The following is a 22,422-nucleotide window of genomic DNA, read 5'->3' as shown; positions in this document are numbered from 1 at the left end:
ACTTGGAAACAATTAAAACATCATGTCTATTAATATGTATTAATAGTATATAAGAACAATAAATTACATAGAACAAATAAAGCAAACAGTCATAAAAAATTAAATTAAATTAGGATCATAAAGCAAATTTCTCATACAATTGCTTTAATTCCTTCTTTCCTCTACATTCAATCATATAAATTTCTGAATCACTCAACTTCACCAACAATCCAGCTCGTCCAATTCTTTCTAATTTATTATGTCTTTCATCATCAGCAATTAAGAAACTATATGGTTCATCAGATTCAGTATTTTCATCATTATTTAAAACCAAATTATAATAGTTTTTATTTGTGAAATTATCAGATATTAAATATACACTTAATGAATACATGGAAAGGATTTTCCATGATGATGGTACAGAAATCTTACTATAAGTTTCTAATTGTTTTTGAAGTCTAACTGTCATCAGATTTAACATAATTAATTTAGAATTCTCGGGATTATTTAACACTGCATAAGCAGTAGTTTTATCTGAATCTAATATTTGAGCTTTATATGCATTGGATTCTGGATGAGAATGGATTTTTATATTGTTTGGTATACTTCCAATAGTATTTATACTGGTTAAAGTAGATGAAGCACTTGGTTTATCCATAATTGATGATGTAATCGTACCATCAGAAAGAACCAGTTTAGAACTTCTTAATGAATCATTACCTTTAGATTTAGTGGCTAATACTCCCAATACATTTTCAATATTTTCAACAATTTGATTTGATAATGATCCATTCTTGAATCTTATCATAATATTCATCTTATCCGATGTTATAGAATTAATAGAAGATATCTGAAGATCTAAAGCAGATTTTCTAAAAGTAGTTTGATTATTAAGATCTAATAAAAGAATTGGTTTATCAATATCTTCTTCATATTCATCATCAAATTCTTCCTTAAAGAACATTAACCAACTTTTATTCAAAACGTAATTAACAACGATTTTAGCAAATGTCTTTTCATTAGTAGTTAACATCTCCCATTTACCATATCTTTCTTTCCATTTGGAAATAATCATAGCCTTTGGACTATTATTAGTTATAAAGAAATCAATAGATTCATCATTATTTATAGTATCTTTTAATTCCTGAGGAATTCTTAAATCTTCTTCAGGAACTGATATATTGGTTTGAGAATCATTATGAGAATTACCAACACTAACTGATGAACCATTAGCATAAGGCTTAAAAAAGTATGTAGAAGTAGATGATGGTAAGGCAAATGGTAAAGGAATTGCTGAAGGTTTAGTAATTGAATTTTCAGAACATGATGAATGTAATGCTTCTTCTATTGGTTCTTCTATAGTTGTTTGAATCACTAAAGATTTCTTATTCTTTAAAGGAGGAATAGGAGGAGGAACAGACTTTACTTCATCTGATTTTGGTTCTGATTTTGGTTCTGGTTTTGAATCTGGTTTTGAATTAACCATATCAAATCCAGAAACCTTAGGTTTTGAATTCTTTTTAAAGAGTCCAAAGAAAGATTTCTTCTTTGTCTTTTCGGTAGATAAAGATGTAGAAGATTCATTATTATTCAAATTATCTGATGATAAGAATGCAGGAGTATAACTTTTACCAAAATTAGATATATCAATGGCTGAACCAGTAGATAATTGATATAATTTTTCGGAATTTTTAGATGGTAATGATAAATCAGGTACAGAAGCAGATTTATTAGTTTTAGGTTGAGATTGAGGTTGAAATGGTTCAAGTAATGAAGAAGTACTATTATTAAATGATTCCTTTATATCAAGTTTTGGAGATAATTGAATATTTTCAATGACTGCTTGAGATGATTTAGGAACTTCATGGAATACACTATCTAAAGAAGTTTGAGATAATGTTGAACGTTTAATTTCTTTAACATAATTATCAGATTCAGATCCTTCAATTGGAGGTTTAAATTTAGATTTTGAAGAAGTATTAGATAAAGTCTTATTAATTATTTGTAAAGATCTTTCATGATAAGAAGAATTTGATTCTGAAGATAATGCAGAAGAAATAGAAGAATCTGAATATTTTCTTCTAATATTAATGGTTGGAGGTTGACCTAAATCAATTAAATCATCTACACAAGGTATTGAAGTTGATTGTTTAAGTAATTGAGAAATTGGAGATTCATTACTTGAAAATGAAATTGGAGAATAAACTTCTTTAAATTCTTTTGAAATTTTAGGAGATTCATATTTTGGAGTAATTGATTTACCAATTGAAGAATCAGATACATAATCTATACCTAAACCATTCATTTTAGGAGGTTCTTGATCAGGAAGTATTAAAAAAGTATCAGAAATTGGAGAATTATTTTGTCTAAATGGGAATATTAATAATAATTTTTGACACCATTTCTCTAATAATAAATCACTATTAAATTTTAAAATTATCTTTGAATTTGAACCTGATGAAGGTAAATAATCAATTGGTTTAAGAATAATCATATCTTGATCCCAATAAATTGATAATTCATTAATTCTAAATGGTGGATACATAAGTGATCTTGAATTTTTATTAAGAGATAATATTGCTAAAGCATTAAATCTTGAAGAATTAGTATTTGAATTTGAAAGATTTAAAAGTAATAATTCAATTGAAGAATTATTATTATTAATATTATTATTATTATTATTATTATCATTATTATCAAGTAGAATAATATTCTCATTTAATGTACGTTCCACAATTTGATTTATTTTAAAGAAACTTGAAACCAGTTGAACATTTCTCCTTTGACCAAATAATTGAATATTATTAAAACTAATATCATTTAATTCACTATTATCTCTTGAATTATTATAAGATTCCACAATTTCAATTAAATTTAATTTAATTGAATTTAATTTATCTAATATAAAGGGATTTCTTATAATAGAATTCGATTTTATAATGAAATTTATATAATTATTGACATGAATAATTGGTTTAGAAAATGATACTCGATTAAGATTTATTTCATCATCTGAACCATTAGAAATTATTATAGCATATTTTTGAAATAATTTAATTACATCAATATCTAACCATAGTATAAATTCATTAACAAAACTTTTATAAACTTCTTTAATATCAATTTCTCCATCTTTAATCAGTTTAACTCTATTAGAAAGTAATATCAATAATTTTGAATTCTTTGTAAATAATCCTCGAACTATTGAAGATATCAGAGATACTGAACTTGAAGATCTTGAAGGTTTAATGAGTCCTAATATTTCAATTAAATTTTCATTAGCTTCAGTTTCACAATTATGTAATTGTAATAGAATACTTTCTGCTACTACATTAGGAGTGAGTGTATCATCTCTACGATTATGGATCTGATTGTGACTCTGATTGTGATTCTGATTCTGATTCTGATGTGTAACAGTCATCTTACCTCCCTGCTATAACCACTAACAAGTAAGAAAGCTACCAACTACTATAAGGGCCAGAAATAAAAAAGTAGTAGTAACTAATTAATTAATTTTAATTAGTTAAATGCCCTAATTAGTAGCCATCTCAAGTGTCGGTGTTAATGAGCCGGCTAAGATGCAAATAATTTACTCTGGCATAAATCGGGGACTAAATAAGGAGGTCCTTTCTGCAAGTATTTTGCTGGATTTGGAAATGTACCACGACGCGCCAAAACACGCTTGACCGCGTTTTGCGATAAAGAGAACAATCGGTTACAGGGCGGAACCTACCGACAATATACGAAAGTTTATATGTAGTATATTATGAATCTATTTTATAGTTGTAGTTATAGTTGGGTTTACGGTTTTGATTATTATTATAGTAATAGTATGATTGTACTGTATAATGGTTAGTTATTATGGCTGTCTCTTACTAGTACGGCTGTTATTACTTTACTACTACGGTTATGCATTCTGTTTCATATTTATATGTGTTGTAAATCTCTACATACTCTACTGTTACTAGTACTCTCTTGTAACTATCCAGTCCAAAACGGCATTTAACCCCGTACCGGATTTACCACTCACTAAATGAACCAGCCATTTATCTAACTGAGGAACTTGATTATGAAGATCAAGCTTATCTATAACTGTATGTTTTAATACCTGTAATTGATTCTCATCATAATCTTTCATAAGATCTATCTTATTTATTACTACACAAAGATATATTCCAGTTAATCGATCTTGTAATATAACTTTTTCTCGTAATTCTTCATATGATTCTTGTAGTCGTTCAATACTAATACAATCAATAACCCATACTATTACATTAGTCTTATCAAAATAATTACCCCAGAAACTTCTTAATGTTGTTTGACCTCCTATATCCCATATACTTAAAGTATGATTACCATATACTAATGTATTAATTTGAAATCCCATTGTTGGAGATATGATATTTATATCTTCTCCCATCATATTCTTAACTATAGTCGTCTTCCCAGAATTATCTAATCCTAATACCAACACTCGGATCTCATTATCTTTTAACTTCTGTTTCTTGATGATACTGAGTAGTCCCATGATGATTATTCATATGTTATAGTACAGTAGTAATACAGTAGTAATATAATTAGTTAGTTATCTTAATAGTGCGTATAATAATATTTGACAGATTTTTCACTCTGCGAAATCTGGGGCATCATCTCTATCTACATCACACTTACTTAATATACTAAATATTATTGATCCCGGAGAGTATGTCGCGATCGTCTCAGAAGCAGAAACCAGACATACCTTCTCCAAAGAAACAAAGATCAATTTTGGAATATACGAAATCATCCACTAAACTACAACAATCTGATACAGTAGTAGATTTGACCGATGACTGTGAAGTTATTACGATAGTTAAAGATGAAGAGTCTTCAGTATCGTCTCTTGCATTTGGAGAATTCATAGATGAAACCATATTATGTCCCATATGTTCATGTGACATATCACGGCTCAGTATAGACTCAAGATCAAGTCATGTAGAATTATGTTTAACACGCGTATCTACTACTGATACGGTAATTATAGCAAATAATGATAATTCTAAGAAGCGGAAAGTTAAACGAGAATTACTGGTTAATGAGAAGGAGAAGTTACGATATGTTAATGTTGAAAATGAAGAACTGGTACAGGCTAAAGTTGTAAAAGCTCCCACCACAATAGCTCCATCAAAGGCTAAGAAACCAATACCGATACTAAAGCGTATGAGGTTTCCCATAACAAATAATGAAGTTTATGAAGTAGCGGTGGATGCATTCTGTTATGCTCCCGATGATTTAATAGACAAATATTTCTTAACTCATTTCCATTCTGATCATTATGGAGGAATCTCAAAGAAGTGGAGCTACGAAAGAGTATTTACTGATAGTACGGATTATCAGGATGATTCAAAGTATCGATCCATAATCTATTGTACTCCCATAACGTCACGATTGCTAACGTTATACTTCAGTATAGATCCTCGATTCATTAAGGAACTTGAACTAGATCATCGATACTTAGTTCACTCCTATAGTTACGATACACCTCAGGAGAGCCACCTATCAACTGACTCAGAAGCAGAACTAGAACCTGGCCTCTATGTGACTCCTCTAACTGCCAACCATTGTCCTGGAGCTGCTATATTCCTCTTTGAATCCGTATCTTGTGAGAGAAAGCATCATCGCATCTTACATTGTGGAGACTTTCGAGTTAACATGGATATCTTAGGTCATCCATTATTATCACCATACAGACTTGATGGAGCTCTCCAGCTTGATAAAGTATATCTTGATACTACATACATGTCCCCCAAGTATAACTTCCCCAAACAAGAAGTTGTCTGTGAATCAGTAGCTGACTTATTCTACAATATAATTCATGAAGATGATTCATCATGGTTCGGAGCTCTAAAGCAAACACGTATTACTGACTTCTGGAAGCATAAAACTACAACTACCAAAAAGAAGAAACTTTTGGTATTGGTAGGCACTTATGTTATCGGAAAGGAGAAACTTGCTATGGCAATCCTGAAGAGATTAAATTGTCAGATCTATGCTCTGAACATTAATAGTCGAGAAAATAAACATCAGGTACTTAAGACTTATGATGATGAGTATCTCAATCTGGTCCTCCTGGTGACGGATTTGGGATCTGATGATACTCAATCTCAGTGTATGGTCCATCTTGTACCCATGAGTATAGTAGGTTCCATTACCGAATTAGCCAACTATTTCAATCATAATAAGTATTATGATCATTTCGAACGTTGTGTAGGTTTAAGACCTACTGGTTGGACATTTCTGTCTGAATATAGTAATGCAAATGATGATTTTGATATTATCGATAAAGCCGGCAATACCAGTTTGGCACAATTAGCTGAAGTAATGATATCTAGTCCACAATTTACTTATCAAGATGATATCCTACCTCAGAATTCCAATGTTAATAGAAAGGGTAAACCAGATCAATCATTATATCGAATATATTCAGTACCATACAGTGAACATAGTTCATATAGAGAACTAGCATATTTCAGTATCTTATTTAATATTGATAAACTTATCCCTACTGTTAATCTACATAGTACAGAATCAATTAGAGCTATGGAAGATATCTTTCAAGTATGGGAAACTGCCCGTAAAGTTAAGAAAGAAGAAATTTCTACTACAGAGGTAGAAGGTGTAACTGAATCATTTAATCAAATCAGTATAGACACATTCTAAATGTGGTGTATAAAATAAATGACAATGTGTATAATGTTGTATAATGATATATATATATATAATGATGGTATAAATAATGGTATCTGGAATGTATATGTAAATTAACTACTGTTTCTTAATACTAGCCTTAAGCTTAGTATCATAAGTATCCAAAATCTTTTCACATCTAGCAGGAGATTCACAAGAAGACCAAGTAGCTGCAAAATCTCCATCGAAATAATGAAGTTTATCAGTACTTGCATCTCCAATATTACCAGTATTATGAATAGAAGCAATATTTCTAGCAGGTATAATAGCTGTTTTACTTAATATAAATGGATGCCATTGTAAAATATGAGTTAAAGCTGAATCCGGACCAAATGGGAAACTTGGATAATTTAAATATAAAGGATTCCCCCAAATTTCTATAATTGATCTACCAACTGAATCATTCTTTATAATATATGATTCAGTTTCAACTTTCGCATCAGATTGAGTAATTATTAATCGAATATTTTCTGGTCTCGCATTTTTATAAGTCTTTATTGCCCCATTTGGTGGTATAATTGGTTGTTCTCTTTGCATTACTGGGCGTAAAGAATCACTGGCTAATATATAATCATCTAAATCAATATTCATATCCATTATAAGTCCATCTTCATCAAGATACCAAAACCATTTAGATTCTGGAAATGCATGCATAGCAGCTCGCATACAATAAATACGAACCCATTTCTTTTTTTCCTTTAATTGTAAGAAACTAAGTGAATTTAATATTGGTAAAAATTCTTGATACCATCTAATATAAACTCCATAACCTTGTTGATGAGCATAATCAACACGATTTTGAACAATTTTTGTTAAACCATCAAGAGTATATTTTTCAAAATCTACAGCTGATACAACAATTATTTCTGGATAATTTTGATTTTTCAGAGGTTTATAAATTACTTTATCATGATTTTTAAAGGCATTTTTAGCTACTGATAAATTTGATATAGCATTTTCTTCATCTTCCTTTTGTTTTTGAATTAATGGATCTGGATCATCAAATGAATTAAGTGATGTAATAACATTTTTTTCAATTTCTGGAAAATTTGAATCTCTAACTCGAGATTCTTTAATAAGTTTATGAACTGTTAATTCTTTAAGTAAGGGAGCATGTTCAATTGGTGGATAAATATATTTTGAATCAGTTTCAATACTATGAATACTTGTTAAAGGATGAGGTTTTGGATAATCTTTATAATTATTTGATTTAAATATATTATTTAATAAATGTAAAGGATTAAATATAAACCAAATTAATAGTATAGTTATAATTATAGTTGTAGAATTCTTACGTTGGAAACTACGTATAGAATTAATATTAAAAGTTGCTGGTAATGGTAAAAATCCTTTACTTTTATGACGGGGTTTTAATGAAGGACCTGAACCTGACCCTCTCTTACCAGTATTAAACATTTTTAATTAATTTAATTATTAATTGATAAGGATAATTAAGTTGTTTAGGGGTTTTTCAAAATATGAACAAAGTGCGAACAATAGAGTCTTTCCGCGTAAATTTCAGTCTGAATGTATATAAACTAATATAAACTATTATAACAATACTACTACTACTCCTACTACTCCTACTACTCCTAATTATTATTACAACTATTTAAGCAGTTGATTCTTTATTGATTCTATCTTCAATTACTTGTAATGCTACTTGTCTTCTTCTTTCAGCTACAGAATTAGCTACACTTTTTTGTGCTTGATTAGCTTGTTCTTGTCTCTTTTGAGCTCTAATATTACTTTGTTCAACTGATTCATCATTAAATGGAGTTACAATTCCAAGTAATACACTTAATTCATAAATTTTATCAAATACTATTGATAAATAAGGTTTTAAAATTACTGGGAAAAATTCCACTAATTGAAAAGTATCAGATGCATCACCAGTAATTAAACTTGAATTTGAATTATCACCAGTTGCAGTAGTTATTGGTAATAAAGGATCAGTTAAAAATGATTGATAAAATCTTAAATAAGTATAAGAAGTTATAAAACTTCCAATTGAAGGAATTACAGGATATAAAGATCTTGTGATTATAATTGACCATAAAATAACAATAATTAAAAATGTAAATGGTAAATGTTTAACTCTAACATTAACTAATCCTTGAAATAAAACAATATTATGTTCAGGAATTAATTGTTTAAATACTACTAAAAATCCAAAATAATAAGAAATACCTCCACCAACTGGTAAATCCATTGAATCACTATCATTTCTAATTATATTACTAATAATTGAAATTAATACGGTACCAAAATTTGTAATTGAACCAATTATAATAATAAATTTAATTACTTCTTTCCAACCCCAAAATTTTTCAATATATCTTGTTGAAATAATTAATACAAGAATTGAAAATATAAATGTAATTATACTAATTTCTGCAAATATAGCAGTAAAAATTACCCATGGATAATAAATTGTTGATCTTGGAATTAATTGTAAATATGGGATATAAATATCATGAAATGAACTTGAACTACCAGCTTGAATTGCTTCTCTTAATTTTTGAAATTTTAATCCAAAAAGTAGTCCAGATATGCCTGCTAATAATCCAACTGATATCCTGGTGGATAATGGGATATGTTGAGTTTTTAATAGTGAAACCATCTTATTGATAAAAGTATTGTATAGTTAATAGTTATGATATTTTGGATGTCGTGTTTAAGTTGTTGATTGAGAGTCACGTGGAGATTTAAATCGACAGATAACAGAGTGGCAGAAGAGTGGCAGAAGAGTGGCAGAAGAATATCAAATATCAGGCGGTTGATAGTATACAGTACAGGCTAAACTATAAAGTATAAATTATATTGTGAATATTATTCTATGCATTCTAGACCAGTGTATAGACTAAATAATAGAAGGATGTTAGTGTACAATAGTGAATAATAGTGTATAGTAATGTACAGTGTAGTACAGTGTATAGTAGTGTAGTGTAGTGTATATTGTACAGTGTAATATTGTCCACTATACAGTATACTATATTGTACAGTACAGCGTATAACAGTACAGCCTATAGTATAGTATAGTATTCTATATTGTTCAGTGTAGTATAGGTATATGAGTATACTACAGTGTACAATTGTATAGTACATTAGTATACTGCTTGGTATACAGTATTGTTGTAGTATATCTCTATACAATAACTCTATACTACTCTAATACTGTCCTATACTATTGAAATTATACTGTACTACAGTACTGTCAGTAACTATATGTAGTATATTATTCTACTACACTCTATCAATTACTACACTCATTCATATATAATAAACCTTTATTCAAACAGATATAGATGTATACGTAAAATACAAAGAATAACCACCTAAAATGATTTGGTGGTATAAGCCTTAGTACTACCTCCACGGGTAGATTCATAAGACCAAGTATAATGAGATGGCCTATTTGGTCCAGTATCATTATTGTTAACATGTCTTGGTTGGAAAACTCCAGAAAGAATACCAGACAATGATGAACCTAAAGTTACAGAAATATGAGATGAAGCAACTGCTGGGGCAGCAATAAGAACAACAAATATAACTAAAAAGAAAAAGTATAAAGTACAATATCTTCTAACAATTCTCTTTCTTAATTTAGTCTTTTTAACAGTAAAGATTGGTTGTCTAATTAATCTTGAAGGTTTTAACCAAAATAACATGGTTGTATGCCATCTATCAACTAATGGAATACACAAGATTGGTAATTGACAGAATAAAATAATATGAGCTAATACAAAATCACCAGCAAAATGTGACATTTCAATAATTTTGGCACAAAATTCACGAGCTGGTTGAGTAAGAGCCATATATCCCATACCAGTTCCATACCATTTACCATTCCAGAAAGCTGAATTAGCTCTATCATTCTTAAATTCTCTAGTTAAGAAAGCTAATGTTAAAAATTTAAATAATAATCTTTGAATATAAATCATTGTTGCAAGACCTAATAACATTCTAGCAAATACAAAACCTTCAAGAACCCAAATAACAATAAAGAATACAAGATTAATTATAACAGAAAGTGAATGAGCAACCCCAGCAAGAACTGAACCAGTCTTTTTACAACATAATCCTAACATTGGACCAGCACAACAACCTAAACCAAAACAACCAGCTAAAATACCCATATTAATAACTACTGGAGCTAAAGCACAAACAACCACTCTTAAAGTAGAATTAACTTGAATTGGAGTAGTTGAACCATTAATTTCATATGGATAAGTTGTAACCCCAGTTTGGGCATTAATAAATGTAAAGGCAACAAAAAGACCAGCAGTATAAATAAGACAAGGAATAAAATCAGCAAAGAAAACATTTGAACGATGAGCCCTTGAAGCATCACCAGCATTTTGTTCTGCTTCATTATTACCAATTAATTTTCTCTTAAAACCAGTAATACGAGATCTTGATAATCTAATATAACCAATCCAAGAATTTCTATACCATTTAGTATTACCTCTAAATAACCAAATAATGAAATCTCTATAATCAACAAAGAAATCATCCCAAGCAAATTGATGAGGATTAAATACAAATGGTGAAAACATTAATGAAGATAATGAAGCCCAAAACCATAATAATGGAGCTTGCCATTTAGCTACTGATCCAAATAATAAAATTAACATTAATCTGGCTCCCATATAAATAGAAGAATCAGCAAATCTTGAATATAAAATTGAAAATGGTATTCTTGAAGTTGCAAATCCTCTACCAGTTGAAATATATCTTGCACCACCAACAGTCATATCAGTATAAATTGATGAAGAATAAATTTGAGCTACAAACACTTCAAACATTGGAGATAATGAAATAAAATGACGAACAAATCTTTGGAAAGCTTTCCAAACACCTCTTTCAATTAATTCTTGAACGACTAAAGGAATAAATGAAATAAAAAACACAATAAAAATGGATAAAGTATAACGTCTAACCCAATCAACAGCTGGATCTAAATTATAACAACCAAATGGGAATAAAACATCAGTAATTGGAGAATTTCTATTATAAGCACAAATAATTGATTCATGAGCTAAAGAAGTTAAATTAGCCAAGACTAAAATGAAAACTTGTAAAGATAATTGAATGAATAAATTATTAATATGGAAACCAGGATGACCATAATAAAATGATAAGAAACGATCTAAAGGTAATTGAGTTGATAAATAATAATATTCACGAGATAACATTTGTTCACCCATACCAGCACCAATTTTAGTGGTGAAATTTAAAATTGATCCAAAACCCATATCTCTACCTTTACCACATTGATAATATTCACAATGCTTAATTTTACCACCTCTTAACATAGCAGTCATACCAGCATAAATATCTTCATTTAAATGTAAACCCTTTTGAGCTTTAGAAACTCCACCTCTAGTTAACATAAATGTTGCATTTAAAAAATCAGGATGTCCATAATGTAATTTACCTCCAATTTGGGCTAAAGTTCTAGCAAATAATGTACCAAAAGTTTGTTCTTTACCAGCAGCAACATCACCTAAAACCCCAGAATTTTCCGAGAAAATATATTCTCTGGCTCCTAAAAAGGCTACAGGATCTCTCTTTTCTTTATTATTATTATTCTTTAAATCTGGTTCATATGGATTAACAAAATCAAGATTTAATTCTTCAAATTCAGCCAAAACTGATCTAATCTTTAAACATTCTTCTAAATAATTATCTTGATTAGCATCAATTAATTGAATATATTCCCCTCTATGGAAAATCACCGCATGATTTTGATTATCAGATTTACCATCACCTAAAATTGGATTACCAGATAATTGGATTCTAAATTTAGGTTTACGTTCACCATTTTCTAACATTTCACAATGACCATCAACTACAGCAGAATAAATTCTGGCATCTTCTCCTTCATTTAATGCTGGTTCTTCATCTAAATAAGCAATTTGTAAATCAGGATAAGCACGTAATAAAAATTCAGCATTTTCCTTTTCATCTTCCTTAAATTTAGTCTTTCTTTGCATAGAAACTAAAAATCTAAACTTTCTTCTAGCCATTTTTTCTAAAGCTAATTCTAATCCTTCTGGATCTCCACCAAAATATTGAACTAATTCAGGATTTTCCACTCTATATAATAATTTAATGGCTCTAGCATAATTCATAAATCCAGAAACAGTACGATATAAAGTTTGTGATCTTAAAGAAGCCCAAATTCTTGTTCTTAAAGTATATTCAGGAGCCGAAGATTTAAAACCCACACAATAAAATGGTAAATCATCAATCTTAGATTTTAATCCATCTTCAGATAATTTTTCAGCATCACCACCATTTTCATAGGCAGCAGTTTCTTCAGCTAAAATCTTAGTATCTTTAACAAAACAATCCCATTCAACAGGATGTAATTGTTTTAAATATTCTAATAAAGTAACTTTAGAATGTTCATCATCTTCTCTAATAATTTCCTTTAATGATAATAAAATCTTTTCGGAATAATGAGGAGTAAAAACAGTAAATGTTGGCATATTATCAACAGGTAATGGTTCAGGAATTGGAGTAGCTAAAGATTGAGCAAAGAAAGAAATTCTTCTTTCAGCTTCAGAATTAGTTGGAAAGAATTCAGTTTCAAAATTATTATCATCTTGACTAACAAAGAATGTTGGAGCTCTTAAAGTACGTTTACCTTCAATTTCAGATGGAACTTGATGATATAATAATTTTTGAACATGATCAATGGCTAATAAATGTTCTCTATACATTGAAATAACAATAGCATTCCAAATTTGAGAAATTAAAACTTTTGGTTTATATTTAACTTCCATTTCAGTGGTAGCTAAAATCTTAGAATAAATTCTCTTGGGTAATCTTGTAAAGATATTTCTCCATGGAGTTAAGATTGAAATCCCCAAATAAAATGATCTACCAATGGAGAAAATACAATTACAAATAATATACCACATATAAGTATCCAAAAAGAATAATAATAAATCAACAAGATACATTAATCCCAAAACAATTTTAGCTTGATGTTGACATAATCGAACTCCATACCATACTTCACCAACACATCTCATTGTTGTGGTTGATAAAATTCTAATTGGATCTCTTAATGATAAAGTTAAAAAGAAATAAGATTCAGTTAATTTGGCAAGGAAAACAAGTACCCATAAAAGATAAGACATCCACATATCTAAACCCTTTAATTTAATAAAATTAGCAGTAAAAGCTTGAGAAGCTAAATATCTTCTTGATCTTTTATTCATATAAGAAGTAAATAAACCTCCTAATGGCATAAGAGCAAAAAAGAAAAGGGTACCCATAGCAATAAAGAATCCAACAATTGAAACAATATGAGCTGATTTTGAAATCGATGCTAAACCTGCCCAATAAAATGTATAAACTGGAGGTACAACATTAAGTAAAAGAATTAATATTAAAAATACTAAACGACGAGTTAAATGTTGAGCACCAGCCCATTCTCTTGGAACAAACATCCATTCAAAAAGTGTAGCAAAGATTTGAATTAAAGAAGCTAAAACACCTCCAATACTGGCAGCGGCCCATCTTGAAGATGCAGTTGGTTGTTGATTTAACACTTGTTCATAATGTAAAGTATATAAGGTTGGAGAATTATAAGCAGTATACATCCAATAAATTGTACCATGAATAATCCAAATTCTATTAAAGTTTGTTACAAAATGTAACCAAGTTCTAATTTCTTTATAAGTTTTAAAGAAAACGTTACCCCATTCAACTTCTCCTAATCTTAAATAACGTTCTTCCTTTGGTACATCAACCAATCTTGAACCATCATTAAAAATAATTCTTGAAATCCCTTCAGGATACCAAAATAATTGATTGACATCATCATAACCAATGATTTTATTATGATCCTTTTCACGTTTAACAAATTTACCTTCATAAATTTCATAAACTTGAGATCTAAGAAATCTATATAATGGAGTTATAACACGATTTAAATAATCTCCTTCTGGTACAGCTTCAGTTCTTTGTTGACAAGCAGGAGATTGTAAATAATCAAAGGCAGTTTTATAAATATAACATAAAGTTTCTGGAGTAAAACGAACTTGATTAGCTTCACCCCATAATAATAAATAAAGAGCAATATCACGAACTCTTTCTTCTGGTGATAAAGCATTCATTTTTGCTTTCCATCTAATTTCAGCAGCTTCTAATGAAAAATCACCTTCTAATTCATTAGCTAATGCTTCAGGATCAATATCATCACCTAATTCAGCTACAGCCTTTTTAACCTTTTTAGATTTTTTTGAAGCCTTTCTAGCTTTTCTACCTAATTTACCTAATCTCATATTAGCAAATCCAATAGAATCATCTAAATCTTGTTGAGAAGCAAAAAACCATTTTTTATAATTAGCATTTTCACCTCCAATATAATCAGCATGTAAACTTAATAAAGCATGAGCAGGAGTCATACGAGAAGATCTTGAATCTAAAAGAGTCATAAAATAATCAAACATATTTCTCATTGAATCTCTTTGAAATCCAAATTTATTAGTTAAATCAATAAATATATCTTCAATATGTTCAACTTTAACTGGGGCTTGAGGATCAGCTGACCAAGCAGGATAAGGTAAATTTGAAGCCATTTGAAATTGAGCTGATTCATAACCTTGACCTTGACCTCCATAAATTGGAGTTGAAGCACCAGAAGATCTTGGATCACCTCCATAACTAATTTGAGATGGAGTATATTGAGTTCCATATTGATCATAACCAGGAGTTCCAGGAGTTTGACTAAATTCAGAAAATTGATCATTATAACCTACAGCTCCTCCAACTGGTTGACCTCCATGCATAGGTTGATTTGGATCTTGATATTGAGCATCTTGATAACCATCCATATCATAAGGTTGTTGATAATATTGAGCATTTGGATTATAATATTCTTGTTGAGGTTGATTTGGATCCTCATAAGGTTGTTGATAGTAACCTTCAGCTGGTGGTACACCACCAGCTTGCGGGTTCTGATCATAATAATGACTATTATCGTTATACGACATCTATATAATCAGTTAGTATAAACGAGTGACTAATAAAATCAATATAAACGAGAGAATGATTTAATTTCCATCTAATGAACAAAGTTATAAAATTCAAATTCTCATCAAATTCTAAATGGAAACAATTAACTAAGCTTCTGAAACGGATGCAAAGCAAAGTAAAAAAAAAATTTACTAGATCAAAAAATCAAATAAATCAAATTATGGCCGAGAATACAAAACAGGAGCAAACTTAACCAGATGAGGGAGGGTGTGTTTGTGGAAAGGGTAAGGCAAAGGGAAAAAAATTTGGGTTAAATTTGATTTTGTGGTAGTTGAACCAGAAGGGAACTCAGTTGAACGATTTAAGTAATCGGCCGACTCAAGCTACTTCCTTTCCTTTCTTTTCTTTCCTAAAAATAGCACCAATTGTTTATTGGCTAATAATATTATAATAAAAAATAATAATAAAATGTATGAATAAAAAAAAAAGAAATTTTTTTTATCCTGCCACAAAACCACCACACGTTTAGTAAAAACTTTGATAAGGAGGAAAGTGATCGAACGATTGTAAGGGTTAATTTGGTTCGTATGTTAGTACTGACATATAATGATCAGTATAGTGATCAGTAAAGTTATTAGTGTGGTTATTTCATTAGTTAGGTTAGTTAGTGTGAAATATCATTAGTGTTTTAATAGTTAGTTATAGTTACCGTAGTATGGGACGTGTGTATGCGTGAAAAAGGTGCCCCCTTAGAGCTGTGTGCAGTCCTCAACCAATCTGGCTACCATTTGGTGGTGCTAATGATCGTCAATGTGTCAATGTGTTAATGTCGTAGAATTGTAGTGGAATGGTGGTGTAATGTAGTTGAAGTAGTAGTCAAGTTGTGCTATTAAATCGATCTAGTTCTTCCTTGATTATTATGTAATTGTTTGCCCTCTCGTTCTACATTTCTTGAATGTAGACTTCAGTCCAAGTTATTCTACCTCGGTGACTGAATAATTCCGGCTCTAACTCACTAACTCACTAATGAAGTAACTCACTCTGATAAGTCACTGGCTCACTAACTGTCTCTGTCACTCTTGATATCTTACATCCTCTCTTTCAATCTCCCTGTATGTTTCTCAGTTCGTTAGACTCTCTTTCTCCTCGTCTCTCCCTCTCTCTCTCTCCTCCCTCTAACTAAACCTGCTTAAGTCTCCCTGCTTATATCTCTCATGCTCTCTCTCTTTCTCATATTCCTCTCTATACATACCTTTTAAGCGATAGTTAGATGTCGTTACAACTCAGATGATGAGATGATAAAGAAAAGTATAGTTAAAAACAAGTCTTCAATATGGAAAGTCAAATGTTGATCCCTTAACTATGCGCCTGCACACAGGACCACAAAACACGAACGCGAATTTCGAGAGATGAGAATTTCACTTTGGTGTTGTTAGTGTACTCCGCCTCAGGAGAGTGCGTTAATACCAATAATAATACTATTAGTACCACTAATACTAACATTATAATTATTAATACTGTCATCCTCGTTCCATCTCGTATTATCTGTACTAATTAGTCTATCTGGAGTACTGTCTCTTATCTACACTACTAACTATCTATTTTTGTTTTCTATTAACTTACTACTATCAGAACTACTAAATGTCTATCTATCGCTATTACCTATCTCTAAATCTATTGTCTGTTTATAATATTTCCAATATTAGTAGTATTTGTCAATACTATTCTATTTCTCTTTTTATTACCCTATTGTCTTAATGTCTACCTTGCTATTGTCACTACCCTTCTGTCTCTTCCACACTTCCCGAGACGCGACATTTTAAGTTTGACATATGGTTTGTTTTGGTTTTGTCGCATTTCACGAATTAGTCGGATCTTCACTTGGATACCCTTTGTCCTGTATGTCGATGTGGTATGTGCACGCCCTCATTCATGAATTAGGATGCAGTCCCACACATTGCATTGCAATGCGGTGGCATGTACTGTATAGTATACAGTATTTAAATGTTTATTATAATTTTAGTGTATATAGTATTTCAATTACACTTCCTATTTAGGTAATTCCCAAACTGCTATATAAACTACTCATTCATTCCATCCTAAACTATACAATTCCTTTCTAATATCGTCTTCTTTCTTAATTTTACTAACTTGAGTATCCTCTAATGATTCTCCAGCAGCTTGTTTCATCTTTAATTGTTCAATAGCTCTTAATTTCTTTAATAATGATCTAATCTTTTTCTCTTCTAATGAAATAACTCCTCCAACAACACTACCACTTGCTTCAACATTATTACTTAAATCTGCAATTAATGGTGTTGATGTTGATTGTGGTGGTGGAGTTGAAGTTCGTGACTTATCAGATTCTTCTCCTGCTTGTTGTTGTTTCTTAGCTTCTCTCTTTTTTCTATTTTTAATAGCAGCTTTACTCTCTTTAGCTTCAACTGGTGCAGCTCCTGGAACAACTCTAGCTCTACCACTGGAAATATTAATTCCATTTCTTGGTTGAGAATTAATACTAGTTTGAGAATTAGTTTGTTGAACAGAAATTCCCTTTTGTAATAATTCCTTTTGATATAATGAAGAAGCGGTTGAAGTATTAGCACTATTTCTAGCATGAGGTGGACGATAAGCTCCAGCAGGTTTAGAAGCAGATGTAGCAGATGCAACAGCTCGTTTAGCTAAATATTCTTGAGCAGATGGATGAGCTGGAGGTGCTGGTTCTAATTGTTTAAGAGCAGGAAATTTCGATATATCTTGAGGTTTCCAACCAATAGAATATAATTCTTGATATTCTCTTAAATATATTAATTTCCCACTTGCATGCCAAATTTTACATCCATTATCAACTCTTAATCTTGGAGCTGTTGTAGCAGTTAAAATAAATCTACCACATGGTGACCATTCACATACAGATGTATTAGCAGCTTCAAAAGTAACTACTTTAGAAAATTTATTTTGACGATCATAAACATCAACAGTTCCTTGTAAATTACCAAATCCAGCTACAAGAACATATCTTGCATGAGGTGAATATAAAATAGTATTTCTTGGAGCCATAGGTAATGAATGAATTGCATTTCCTCTAGCATCAAAAAATGTAGTTTCTGATGGCATATAACCATAACTAACAGCAAATTCTCTTGCTGATGGTGACCAAGTAATATCATGAATTGGTCCTTCTCTCTTTAAATCAATTCTTGAATCATAAGATCCAGCAATTCCCAAAAGATATAAATTAGTTTCTCCATAATAAGATTTATTGGTTGTATCATGATCAGTTGAAGCCAAAGCTAAAAGAGCAGTACCTAAAGAATTCCATTTTAATTGACATCTTTCAGCTTTAAAAAAATTCTTTGAACATATTGGTTGTTGAAAATTTGGAATATTATAAATCAATACACTAGCAGGTTTACCAGATTTTTCAGGAATGAAAATTGCAACTGAAGGATTTAAACCAGGAGAAATTTGAAAATTTTGATAAGGAATCTTTGCATCACTAACTTTATATTTAAAGTTTGGTTGATTAATATTAATAAGTAATTCAGAATTAGCATCAATAGAATAAAAATGAATTTCTTTATTATTATTAGAATTCTTAGCAATAATCTTTTCATCTTGAGTAAATTGAGGTTTCCAACCACCTTGATTCTTTTGAGGCCATTCAATAATAATAGATTTTGTCTTTATATTAAATATTTTAAGATTATTATTCCATACACCACTTTCTTTATCTAATAAAATTGGTTTACACCATAAACATAAATAAGTTCCATTTGGAGAAAAATAAATATCAAAAACATCTTTCATATCAATTTTATGATAAATTGATGCTTTTGATTCAGTATTAAATATTATAACTTCATTTGGTTGAGTATAAGCAAAATAATGTCCATTAGATGAGTATAATGCAGCACGACATTCTTCATTTGCCTTAGGACCAGGAGTAATATCTTCTAAATCTTGAGTAAGATCAATAGATCTTGGTAAACGACAAAAAAATTCAGTACTTTTAGACATATCTATATTTGTAGTATGATTTATATAATGATTTTCAAACTAATTTAATAATTGAACTAATGTTAAATCAAGCTACGAAATGATTTACACAAATAATGTAACCAAAAACTCAAATAAATTGTCTATTCCTTGCAGAAGATATCTGAGTATTCACCTATAGTATGGACCCACTAAATAAAGTAAGCTTACTACTTCAGTTGACTGAATTTCACAACTGGTCACACTGGCAAAATGTTCACTGAAAATGTCAAGCTGAACTTTTTTTTTTTGCGTTGACTTTTCACTCTGTTTTTGTGGTGGGGAGTCGGACTTGCTGGTTGTGAGAGGCATCTACTGAGTGGTGGAGACACGGCTAGGGAGTAATGGATGTGTAGGGAGGTAGAAATTCTACTTATAGTCATAGTATTTAGTGATATACTAATAATAATAAAAATGATAGTAATTATATCTAATAACAATTACTCATACATTAATGATACTAATAATATATATTCTGATTTTAATACTACATATTCATATACTAATGCTATTCTATTCTATTTAACTACTCTTTAACTTCTCCAAACTTGAAATGTCCACTCTCTTCTGCATGCCTACTGGCCCCCATCTCTCCTACCAATACTTTGTAACATTCTAAACATCTAACTCGGAACGTTGTAGTATTAGTAGAATAATCATTCTCCTGTAACAACTTACATAATTTTAAGCTACTGTCTAAAATAATAGATTCTTCTGGTGAACCGATCTCCCATATTGATTCATCATGATCTTTATCACTATCTGATTTACTTAACTTATCATTCAATACAAATAAATCATAATGAATTCCACTATATATTAGTATAACAAATCTTTGTGGTGGATGGTCCTTATCTTCATTCTTAAATTGAATAAAATGTCCCAGCTCAATATCCAAGCAATCTATCCGAATATTAAACCAATCAGCTAAAATGCCTAATTCAATAGCTCCTCCCCATGAATCCTTCTTAGTGATCCAATCACAATAGGCATTGGGTTCTCGACCTAAGACTAATTCATTGTATAACTCAGGATCTTTACGAATATATGATACTACGATAGATCGAAGATCCGATGGAGGACTAACTGTTTGAAATGCATTATGCCCATTAAGAGCAGATGAAAGCGAATTAAATAAACATGAATTATCATCAGGAATATTTCTTAGAATTAAATATTTGTTTAATTGTGGAATATAAACAGAAGGAATATCATCTTTATTACTCTTTGATGGTGGAGCATTAGACAAATCCGATGATGGAACTTCATCATATTCCACTATAAGCTGATCTCCATCCCTTATACCTTTACTTGCAATAGTTTCATCTTCAACAGAGTCTATGTTTATGTTTACAGGTGGGAATCCATGTTTAATTGCAACTACTCGTGATAAATCTGACTCTCTTAATTCTGTAATATTGTTTATGTCAGCGATGAAGTCTCCAAATGGTTGACTTTCATGAGGTGATATAGTCTTAACCCCTCTTTTAGTTTTGAGTCTTAATCTCATTTGTATACCCCTTAGTAAGATGGTTATATTACTAACCTTTAAATCTGAATCTCGAAATGTACGTTTTAGGCAATATGCACAAATGCGAAATTTTGCCACATAAATAAAGTTTCAGATTGCAACCAATTACTTACAGATACTACAATCTACAATAAGGAAATATTAAATAATGCCTATAATGCTATAATTTATTCATGGGAATAAATAAGAATAATCAAACAGATATTAAATATGATAACCTAGAACTGAATGCAACTAATATACAATGAATGAAGAATAGGTAAGTAAGGATGAATGAATGAATAAAAGAATAGAGGAAATAAAGGAAATAAAGAAAGAAAAGAAGAAAGATAACGTGACATGCAGAATCTGTCTATAACAGAAGATAAGTATTTATTTATAAATCATGACATTTCAGCATCTTCAGCTAATGCTTGCTTCTGAGTTTCAACTTCAGTTATTTCAGTAGTACCTTCAGCTTTCTTTTGGAATTCTTCTGAAGGAACACCAGTAATAATGGCATCTAAATTATCTTTCTTTTGATTAGCCAAAGCTTCAAACTCAGTTTCATTATCCTTTTTAAATTGCTCCAATTGCTTGTATTTCTCCACTGACTCTATAAATTTAAGCATGTTCACTCCACTAGCAGCTTCCGATTCTAAATTAGTGTAAGGACGTTGTTTCAATTCCTTAACTCGCCTCTTATGAACCTTAGCTTTAGTATGACGATCTAATGTGAGTTGATTCTCAAAGTATTTGGCACATTGTACACAATAGTATTGACCTAAACCAGGTTTATCTTCATCTAATGGTTGATTCTTTAACTTAATTATGCTTTCTTTAGAAGAAATATCATCATAGATGAGATCCAAGTCTCTGGTTCTTCTTTTAGTCTTATATCTTTTAACACTGTATCTACCCATTGTTGATCTCTAGTTAATTATACTATCAAATCATTAATTAAAGAGATGAGTTTGAATTTTTTTCTTAGTTGCCTTGATTGTTGTGAAGAGATCATCTGATATCGAACATGTGATTCTTCACGCGCACAAATCACATGATTACAGATGCAGAAAAAAGCAGTCACATAGTACCATGTGATCAGTTTGTTCTTCCTGCACACATAATTACATATTGCAGCTTGGATGTTTGGTCTTTTAAACTCACTTTTT

The 22,422-nt window shown here is 30.3% G+C and overlaps 8 protein-coding genes across 8 annotated transcripts; 1 reads left to right on the top strand and 7 right to left on the bottom strand. All coding sequences in view use genetic code 12, as the record gives it.

The window, feature by feature from the left end:
- Positions 1 to 6: 6 nt before the first annotated feature.
- RJT21DRAFT_125197 (uncharacterized protein) lies at positions 7 to 4,614 on the bottom strand. The gene is made up of 2 exons (XM_064882817.1): positions 3,951 to 4,614; positions 7 to 3,332 (listed from the first exon to the last, which is right to left on the bottom strand). Exons 1-2 carry the CDS (start codon positions 4,505 to 4,507, stop codon positions 116 to 118), a joined length of 3,774 nt encoding a protein of 1,257 aa, XP_064739407.1. The 5' UTR covers positions 4,508 to 4,614; the 3' UTR covers positions 7 to 115.
- RJT21DRAFT_118731 (DNA cross-link repair protein PSO2) lies at positions 4,615 to 6,702 on the top strand. Its single transcript, XM_064881138.1, has one exon. It carries the CDS (start codon positions 4,684 to 4,686, stop codon positions 6,676 to 6,678), a length of 1,995 nt encoding a protein of 664 aa, XP_064739406.1. The 5' UTR covers positions 4,615 to 4,683; the 3' UTR covers positions 6,679 to 6,702.
- Positions 6,703 to 8,150, bottom strand: MNN11 (alpha-1,6-mannosyltransferase). The gene has a single exon (XM_064881137.1). It carries the CDS (start codon positions 8,119 to 8,121, stop codon positions 6,784 to 6,786), a length of 1,338 nt encoding a protein of 445 aa, XP_064739405.1. The 5' UTR covers positions 8,122 to 8,150; the 3' UTR covers positions 6,703 to 6,783.
- A 60-nt stretch (positions 8,151 to 8,210) lies between these two features.
- Positions 8,211 to 9,515, bottom strand: RJT21DRAFT_118729 (uncharacterized protein). The gene is given in 2 exon segments (XM_064881136.1): positions 8,211 to 9,455; positions 9,467 to 9,515. The coding sequence occupies 1 exon segment, from the start codon at positions 9,326 to 9,328 to the stop codon at positions 8,318 to 8,320; it is 1,011 nt and encodes a 336-aa protein (XP_064739404.1). The 5' UTR covers positions 9,329 to 9,455; positions 9,467 to 9,515; the 3' UTR covers positions 8,211 to 8,317.
- A 528-nt stretch (positions 9,516 to 10,043) lies between these two features.
- On the bottom strand, positions 10,044 to 15,719 carry GSC1 (1,3-beta-glucan synthase; the record flags this gene model as incomplete). The annotated part of the gene is made up of 1 exon (XM_064885346.1): positions 10,044 to 15,719. One exon carries the CDS (start codon positions 15,717 to 15,719, stop codon positions 10,044 to 10,046), a length of 5,676 nt encoding a protein of 1,891 aa, XP_064739403.1.
- Positions 15,720 to 17,329: 1,610 nt separating this feature from the next.
- RJT21DRAFT_118726 (uncharacterized protein) lies at positions 17,330 to 19,978 on the bottom strand. The gene has a single exon (XM_064881135.1). It carries the CDS (start codon positions 19,720 to 19,722, stop codon positions 17,788 to 17,790), a length of 1,935 nt encoding a protein of 644 aa, XP_064739402.1. The 5' UTR covers positions 19,723 to 19,978; the 3' UTR covers positions 17,330 to 17,787.
- A 213-nt stretch (positions 19,979 to 20,191) lies between these two features.
- Positions 20,192 to 21,304, bottom strand: RJT21DRAFT_118725 (ubiquitin-specific protease). The gene has a single exon (XM_064881134.1). The coding sequence runs from the start codon at positions 21,248 to 21,250 to the stop codon at positions 20,267 to 20,269; it is 984 nt and encodes a 327-aa protein (XP_064739401.1). The 5' UTR covers positions 21,251 to 21,304; the 3' UTR covers positions 20,192 to 20,266.
- Positions 21,305 to 21,421: 117 nt separating this feature from the next.
- Positions 21,422 to 22,181, bottom strand: RJT21DRAFT_118724 (uncharacterized protein). Its single transcript, XM_064881133.1, has one exon. It carries the CDS (start codon positions 22,171 to 22,173, stop codon positions 21,655 to 21,657), a length of 519 nt encoding a protein of 172 aa, XP_064739400.1. The 5' UTR covers positions 22,174 to 22,181; the 3' UTR covers positions 21,422 to 21,654.
- Positions 22,182 to 22,422: the final 241 nt, after the last annotated feature.

Source organism: Scheffersomyces amazonensis (genome assembly GCF_036850825.1).
Source record: "Scheffersomyces amazonensis strain UFMG-HMD-26.3 chromosome Unknown RJT21scaffold_2, whole genome shotgun sequence".
Classification (NCBI taxonomy): domain Eukaryota; kingdom Fungi; phylum Ascomycota; class Pichiomycetes; order Serinales; family Debaryomycetaceae; genus Scheffersomyces; species Scheffersomyces amazonensis.
This window is presented reverse-complemented; position numbering and strand designations above follow the sequence as displayed.